The 9,121-nt window shown below is 40.8% G+C and overlaps 1 protein-coding gene across 7 annotated transcripts in view; it reads left to right on the top strand.

The window, feature by feature from the left end:
* The window catches only part of LOC107274300 (synaptotagmin-5), a 26,091-nt gene that overhangs the window by 11,553 nt on the left and 5,417 nt on the right, over positions 1-9,121 (top strand). For 4 of the 7 annotated variants that reach the window (XM_015753307.2, XM_025091549.1, XM_025091550.1 and 1 more), the window contains one exon: positions 2,101-2,456. In XM_015753307.2, coding sequence (XP_015608793.1) covers positions 2,184-2,456 — 273 coding nt within the window. In that variant the 5' untranslated portion in view covers positions 2,101-2,183. Of the gene's footprint in view, positions 1-2,100; positions 2,457-3,651; positions 4,010-4,794; positions 6,441-9,121 lie in introns of those variants that run through there. The other 3 variants (XM_025091551.1, XM_015753309.2, XM_015753308.2) reach the window with 3 other exon arrangements.

Raw genomic sequence — 9,121 nt, 5'->3', positions numbered from 1 at the left:
GGGGGGGGGGGGGGGGGGGGGGGGAGCGATTTAACACGAGCTGATATTAAAAAAAAAATATTTTCTATTAATCGGACAAGTTTTCAAGTTACGGATTTGAATTTTCAATAGACAGAAAAGGTCAGAGGTTACAAGTTCTCCTATCGAGTCTGGATTCCCTTACCGAGAGTGACGCGTTTGTCACTAAGCAACTAACGCGGTTGTAGTCGCGTGGCCTTCAGAAGGTAACTTACATTAGGCTGCGTTCCGAAATTCACTGTCCCCGTTGATCTGTAAGCAATAGAACGAGACACACCCGCCTCATAGCGTTTTCGGCGGATAAATCGAAACGTGCCTTTACTCACGCCTCGATAGCACGACGATACTTCTGAAAGCCGTTGCAATCTTTTATTCGTCAGACTTCTTGAAGGTTAACAAACTTTTTCGCGAGCGTCAAAACTTTGACGAATGGATCGAGCATTTGGGTTGCTCTCAGCTGGAGACTTTGCAGAAGGATAGGAAATATTTATATTTCGTGATAAAAGCTTGATCGCGAAAAAAAGATATCAAGAGACCCAGCCCCCATTTTCGTCTTACATAAGTATCGTTGTTGATTGTTGTTGTTGTTGTTGTTGTTGTTGTTGTTGTTGTTGTTGTTGTTGTTGTTTTGTTTTTTTCTTCTTATACATGTATAAGGTTAAAATAATTTATATGCTGCTGCGCACCTGCTTGGCGAATTCTTTTATACTTACGTATCTCTTGGGAATTGAGTGAGCAGGGAAGACAGCGAAGACGAAGGCTGATTGTTGCTTTGGAGAGAGGATAAAGTTGCTTGTTCACTTTCAGCAGACAACGGAAGGAAATAACGTTTAAGAGGGAACGGAAGGAAACGACAAGAAAAAAGATCCGGTAAAAGGGAAGCGGGTGAAACGACGAGGAGGATTCTAAGAGGAGAAACGTAAAAAAAGATTTGACCAGCGATAAGGCATTTATATTGCGCGGTGCGTTGACTGATAATTGATGTCACAACGTGAGGAAATTAAATTGAAATTCTTATATTAAATCAATTAAATAAAAATGTATCATCAGTCTTGAATTTGAGAATGAATTCATGGCAATGAACGATACGGATGGGTTAAATCTACGAGTCACGTAGTAGGTCGCCATTCTTATTCCTCCCGCGAGTCTCATGGATGCTAGGAACTTTGAAACTGATGTATTTCTTCTCTAGTAAGAACGTAAGTTACATGGAATGATGATGGCTGTCGTCATCCATTCGTTCTTCGTGTTGAGAAAACGTCTCTGAAAGTGGAGTAACGACATTTTTTAAAAACTTCTCACGCTAACTTGAACGTTGGTTTTTGCACGTCTGCTTATTCGCGAAGAGTCGCGGAGGAAAGTCGAAGATTTCGGTTAGCACGTGAAACATATGATATTCGTACATGATTGTGTAACGTCGTAATTATGGTTTGTAGAATTACACTAAGCTTTACGAGGACATTTAAGGATTTATAATATTTTGGTAATGCACGACTGCCGGCACTCTTCTCGTGTCTGAGAAAGGAAGCGAATACTGTCATCTACGAAAATGATAGCTTCGAGAAGTCGCGCGATCGAGATCATTGTAAAAAAATTTTTTTTCGAAATTTTTTGTTGCAGAATTTATCTAGAACTATAGTCGAAAACTGTAGAATTCTGTCGGGAAAAAATTGTAAACTGATTTGCTACGTGAACTTAGCAGATCGTTTTATGAAATTTCGGGTTTTCCTAATAAATGATCCAAAATGTTGTTGAAACTTATCAAGAACTATGGAACTAGACTGGATGCTAATAGAAATTTAATTTCATTTTTGATTTGTTGGGATCTGATATGCCAGCTTCGCACAGTGGTGATGAGGAAGAGATGCTGCACTGTGAGATAAGGCGTGTTGCGACTGCGCAATAAAAGTCCGAAGAAAGGCGAAAAGATATCAGATTATTCCGAGTCCCGAAGGCACTCGTCTTGTTTCCATAGAAGATCCTTGAATCGCGTTGGCTTTCCTGAGATTTTGCATTTCGGAGAACAAGATAAATGCTTCCTGAGAGTCGATCGCTGATAGCTATCCTTTTGTCTGATTCCAGGAAAAGAAGAACGCCCGCCGAAAGACGTTCAGCAGGAATAAAAATAGGGAGATAAAGAAGCAGGAGACTTAGTACCGGGACAAATGGTGTCCTCGGCCGTTCTGGGAGCTGCTGCTGGGACTGGATTAGCATTGGTGGTCGCAATGACTATTGTGGTTTATCGGTATTACGCTGTCAAACGTAAAGGCAAATATTGGAGTACTTTGGATCGTTGGCCAGACCCACCGACCACCAGGAATACTCATCAGGAGAGACACAGTCCTCATCGATATCATCATTGTCACACGGCACCGGTCAGTCACGCGTTGGATTGCTGGCGGAAACCAAATCAAAGCTATTACGCCGTGCAGACTGCGGTTAGTATAATTGCTATTTCATTCTAAACGTTGACAATTCTATTATTAGCCTACTATCTGTTTTTGAACGATTGCGCGTTCGATATCCTGTCCTCAAGTTACGCAACTGGATAATCAATATAAACTTCCGTGGTAGACACAGAATTTGAGGTTATCTTTACAGCATAGACCGTCGGTAATGCAGTTTGGCGCTTGATACTCTTTACCGACATTGAAAGCTCCATTGCGTCGGTAACGTAGAAATCTTCAAGTTATAGACCATCTATGGGAACAGACTAAGTTGTTCATAGCAATCAGCGGTAATGGATTATTTATCTTTTGCCGACTGATAGGAAATTTTCAAACTATACTACCAAAAAGAGAATTCGTAATCGTTTATATGATGGTAAAGCAACATAACATGTACGATCACAATACCTATTTTCTTCCTGAAAAGTAGAGCAACGGCTTATCTTCAATTGTAAAAATATACATTAGTTTATCTCATGACAAATGGAAATTCTATCGTGAATAAATAACGGGAAAAAGGGTCTTACGGTGAACATCTATGATTTGTTCTCTGAAATAACTTAATAGACATATGGAAATGTTGAATTGAAATTGATAGAATACTTTGTCCCAAGAAACAGATATCTTTTTCACTTATTTCAATACTTGGTGAAGAATATACGAAGTCTTCGGTACCTACATGGTGTGTCTATGGAATCTGGATTCGAATCGATACAGCGCTTTAAAATGACCCATAGCTATTGCAGTTTCCAATACAGTATGTACTGGGTGTTACGGAAAAAGTGTGTGCGCTTTAATTTACATTAAAAAAAAAAACCTTAATTGTTAATAAGAATATATGTAATATTTTCTTCTTTTATCCATTTGAATATGAAGTTGAATAACATTCAAAAATATAATTGAGAATTGCACAGTCTGACGCAAAGAATTATTCTACGTCATTTGGCAAATTGTACAAATATGAAAGAGACTTTACAGTCCTGGTGAATTTATTTCTGTCGGTACATCTGGTACTAATGCTGTCTGACTAAACTGTTGCTGTTTTCACTGCAGAGACTGTACGATAAATATTCGTACTGCTGACTGAGTCACCTGAGATCATGCGACGAAAACCAAAAGAATATTGAGAAAGTACCCTAAAAAAAAAAGCATACATATATGATCATTTACTTATTGGTATTTCCAGTGGAAAGCAGATGAATGACGAGGTCAGTGCAGGATGAAGTTGGACGACTAGAAAAAAGAAGAAAAAAAGTTATTCACGTAACAGAGACGAGAAAGAAGCAAGAGACGGAAAATAAGACGATGCGCTATATCAATATGCGCCAGTCAGTACTATCTATAAAGTACAACTGGTATCAATTGAAAAGGTGGAGACCTTAGAAATGGAAGGAAAAGGACTTCCGTTATTTACTTCTAGAAACGTGTTATCCAAGAAGGACACCTTTTCAGCAATATACAGCGGACAGTTGGAAAGCGTCTTTGGAGTTGGACTAAGAAGAAAGAAAAATGTTTAATGGAATTTTCGCAAGTTGACTCAAATCGTACGAGTCGAATTTCAGTATTTTCCATATGTCATCTCTGTAAATATTAACAATGATCGAACGTAAGAAAAAACAGTTTCTTCGTTGAAAGTAATAACAATAAGTTCGATAAGCACGACGATTTCCATGTCGCCTCTGGCAATGATCTTCGATCGCGTTAGGCGAGCGAATGCAAAACGAAAGGAAATACCAAATTACAATGCTAAAGGGTGAGATAATCAGTTGCAAATGTCCAATAGGGTCTACGTAACCACAGGGAGTTGGCTCGTAGAAGGGACCCCAGTGCTGGCTAAATAGTCGAATAAAATTCGTATTTTACGTCGTGCGTAGTACGGTGTCGAAGCGCCAGAGATTTAGTATTGCCGTAGAATGAGAAAAAGAAGGAGAGAGAGAGAGAGAGAGAGAGAGAGAGAGAGAGAGAGAGAGAAACAGAGGAGCTCAAAAGATGGATCTAACCCTAAGAGCAAGGCACAAGCCAAGCGAGGAAACACCCGTTCTACAAGGATAGGATCAGTAGAAAGGCTCAGTCCTAGAGGAAGAGGGAAGACACAAGGGGAGCTGAAGAAGACGAGAGGAGAAGAGACAGGAGAAAGGGGCAGAAATAATATAAGAGAGAGAGAGAGAGAGAGAGAGAGTGTGTCTAACCTGTTGCGGCGCACGCACAGCCCTTTCTCTCGCTTTCTTTCTTTATTATCTCTCTCTCTCTCTCTCTCTCTCTCTCTCTCTCTCTCTCTCTCTCTCATTCCTCCCCTCGTTGACCCGTTCTCACTCTTTCTCTCTCTTTCGCACGCTCACTCTCTTCGCGTACAACCCCCCCGCCCCGCCGACTCCTCCCTTATCGCGAGGTTTGCCTTCTCCCCATCTCTTCACGCACCTACCCACCCACCGGCAGTCTCTTGCCGAGTTCTCTCCGGGTCAGACACAGTCAGACGGAACGCAACGAGTCCCCATATAATGCTTTTCGATGGGATTTTGCAAATCCGAATAAAAAGTGACCGCATAATTATTCGCCTTTCGTATCTCTAATAAAAAACATTGTAATTTCCTAGTGAAACGTGTGAGGGTGAATAAAATACGGCAGAGTGGAGAGACGCAGCGATCATCCCTGTTCTCCAACCGATGAGCTCGCGCCTGGCTGAAGATTCAGTTCCCAGGAGAAAGTGCAGCGATCATTGATGTGTCGATAATACAGGAACCTGCGGTAGTCGGTCTAAAAGTTTTAATAATCGTTAATCAATCATTGTATCTAATAACAACCGCCTTACCTCACCTCAGGTCGCATTACGTGACACCTAGTAGGCCGGGTGTCCACGGAGCACTGGAACCACCAGGACGACGTAGATGCTGATCTTAGGATCGTTGAGACTCTAACTTTTAATGCAATCAACTGGTCCTGTCGAAACTCAGGAATTACTCAGGAATTGCTCGGATTCTTGCAACGACGTCGTTACTATTGGACGAACCAGTGCGAGGAAGACGGTGGTTCGATCGCGTCGAGACGTCCAAAGGATGAACCAGTAAAGGAGGTGTCGAATAATAACAGATCGGTTTGGCGATAACAAGAAGACCAGAGATTACGAGGCTCTAGATAATTCGAGAACGACGTGCCAGTGCTTCCTGAGTCTTTTATTCGCTCTCCTGACTCTCTTCAGGTGGACTTTCCCGTGTCCACCCATGAGGACGCGTTTACGGACGTTAAAATAAGAAGGCACGTATAAAAGGGTGGACCTCCGAGGGACGTCTCGGGAGGCTGCATGACCTTCGGCAAACTGCAGGATCATCTAGGGTCGAAGCTCCCGACGGAATTCTGAAGAATTAACTTGACCTCGAGGTTGACTGTAGCTTCGCATAGGTGTAAATAGAAAGGAAGTCGTATTTTATTCAACGAGCAAAAGAAAAAAAAGGTCGATCCTCCACTCGGCTGTTATTAACGATAAAAAAATCCCCAATAAGAGCGAGCTAAGGATTTTTTATTTTTTTTTCCCATCGCGTCGAGAACGTCGTGTCTTTTGTTATTTACATTATTTTTCGTCTCTTTCACTTGGTTCCCACTGTACGGCATTGTTTTCGGTATAAAGAGGGAGGATCCGTCCGGTAGACGATTTAGCTATCTTTTTTTTTTAATTCTCAAACTTTTAACCTCTGGTCCGCATCAACGGTGGTCTTGGACGCATTCGTCAAGGTGCCGGACAAATTGTCCGAAGTTTTTGGGGATTTTTTGGAGCTAGCATGCGGTGGCGCGAGCGGCGGGGGGATGGGGACTGATAAAACAACCACGAGTACTGGCACTAGCACTGTTAGCAAAATCGGAGTTGTTACCGGGGTGGCTATTATCAGGGGCAAATGGGCACAGAGGGGTAGTCGATCACCATTGTGCTCCGTTACCACCACTGATAGTGCCGACAGTACTCTTTCTACGGCAAGCTCCGAGGTATGTAATCACTAGTCAAAGAAATAATCATTAATTAATTAATTTAAAAAATTCAGCTCCTTCACAACGAACCTGTGATCTACCACGATGATCATTGATCCATCAGCTTCTATTCTGTCCATGGACAATTTCATCGTACCTTGGGTATAGGTCATTCCAGAAAAATATACCCAGTCACTTATCTAATCATTTAAATATTACGAAGTAATAGGTAAAGTGGACTTATGTAAATTTCATATATTTTTACCCGAAAATTCATCTTTTCAGGACTGAAATCTTTAGGAAGAATCTTTTCACGCCAAGTCCAGGGCACACTTGTTGCTCTGACCTTAACGCCTTACTACGTCTTGAGATTGCACGGAAGTTCTGTATGCTCTAACCTAACCTAACTGATTTATTCAAGCGCTGTCGTGTGACAGATGGATTTTCATGAAATATCATCAATGGTCAATCAAGTAATCTTCGATAATTATTTATAATTTTTCAATATTTTTTTAACTGTCTAATTATTTTATTAACAATACATCGCTTATCAGTTATAGCTTGGTGGTATACTCTTATCGAAGAGCCCTGATGGACACGCCTGAAATATGGCGGCGTTATATCTGACACTTGATGACGCAAATGCAATTTAATCCGTGTACCAGTGAACTGAGAGACATATTAATGTCACTGCTATAAATTCATAATCTCAATTATAGTCTACCTGCCAATATCCATAAGCCCTGGTTCATTGAGGTTCATTAATTTTACCACCTGAATGGCAACTAGTCTAAATTCAAGTAACATCCTAACCTAACCTAACCTAACCTCAAATTTCTGATATATAAGTTAAAAAATTGTTTTTCGATCAAGCAAACAAGTACTGATAATCAATTGCCAGAGCATGCGCTCTATAGTCGAACTTCACTGGATCCTATTGGAAGAACGTTCTAACGGACTTCTCGCGAAGCCTCCAACAATTAAGTGTGATTAACCAGACGAATGGTCCATTTAATTCAGTGCATCCTTGACCAGTCTTTAATTAATTGTCTGCTGTTGAGGTATCACGATGATGGTAATCGATAAGAATAAAAATATCGATCATCAAGAAGTTTGAAATGTTTTATAATCAGTGACAAGGGATGGAAAAACTTTTTTTTCTATTTTTTTTCTATTTCAAAATTTCAAACTACAAAAATTGTTTGCGTTATATGTACAATTTGTTCTTCGTTTATTATTTTCATAAGCGTAGCAGAAATTTGTTGCATAAGAGCCCAAGAGCTAATCGGAAGTGGCTAAATGGATTGAATCTCAATGCGTCATAAATCACAGCAGGTTGTCAGATATTTTGTCAAAAGTTTCATAAATTACTGTATCAAAATTATGCGTTAAGAAAATTCCATTTTGTGAGACAGAAACGCGATGGTCCAAAAATTGATTGATTACGTCATATCGCATGTTTATTAGAAAAAAATAATATTCTCATGAATTCAAACGCTCGATCGTCACAGAAATTATTGATCGATCATCGATATCAATCAGGCAGCAAATAGTAACAGGTAGACTAGGCAGACTAGATACATATATTTTCGTTATTCAAACAATCACAATTTAATAGCGCCACCAAGACTTTATTTATATTCGCGAGAATCGACTCCATGTCCGTGACAATACTAATTTGCGAAAAAAATGTTTTTTTTTCTATCATTACAAGAATGTTAAATTTTAATCCTTGGCAAGGAACTTCTCGTGTTACCTCGGAATTTCTCTAGCAGAAATTTTCTCCCGAACAAACACGAAATTCACTCATGCGAATACATACATATGCGTAGAATGCCCAAGAGGATAACACAGAGTCCGCCATACTATAAATACAATACGCATGGCAAAATATTCACTGGGTCCAATATCAAAATAACTAAAATTCAGGAAATTGAACATTTCCATGATTAATCGAGCGATTGCGTAATACAGCTCTAATCCCATAATTAATCGACAATAGTACGATATACCATCGAGCAATTAATACACATACCATACGTACAATAAAACATAAATATATATATATATATATATAAACATTTATTTCTTTCAGGAAGACACGATGCAACTCTTATCGAGAAAATATCTTAATCTCAATGAAATAGATTAGCGTCACTCGACTTCGTTTAACGCTCCCAATGAGGAAGAAGAAAAATAATTTTCTTTTACAATGACAACAATGAACATAATGGGGGCCATTGTTTAATAATGAACGGACAGTCGAGCCAAGACAACTTGTTGACGCGGAGTCCTGCTAAGGGATGAAAAAACGAAGTCCCTCCCGACGGGATCTGGAAGCTCTGATATTTGAGATTGGTAGCTGAAACCGTCGATGGTTGAAGTGTACGGGCGAAGAGGGTAAAGTAAGGGAGGGCGAATGGTGGCGGTGGGGGGGGGAGAGGGGAGGTAAATGCGTGCTTGATGCCTTGGAGTTTACCTTCCCACCCTCCTCCTACCCCTTCTCCATCGCTGAGCCAGCAGGCCCCATAGGTTCTCCGTACTCTATATCAACCACCAACGACCCCCCTCTTCGGCCTCCGCCAATTTCCACGGCATGGCATGGAGTATCGACCCACGAGCCGTCGGGAACAGCAGCAGCCACCCCCACTACCAGCCCCCCCTCTCTCCCTCCCGGCCCCCCTGCTCGAATCACACTC

Source organism: Cephus cinctus, unplaced genomic scaffold, assembly GCF_000341935.2.
Source record: "Cephus cinctus unplaced genomic scaffold, Ccin1 Ccin1_scaffold2608, whole genome shotgun sequence".
NCBI lineage: Eukaryota > Metazoa > Arthropoda > Insecta > Hymenoptera > Cephidae > Cephus > Cephus cinctus.
Note: the sequence above shows the minus strand (reverse complement) of the source record. Positions and strands in the feature narration are given on the sequence as shown.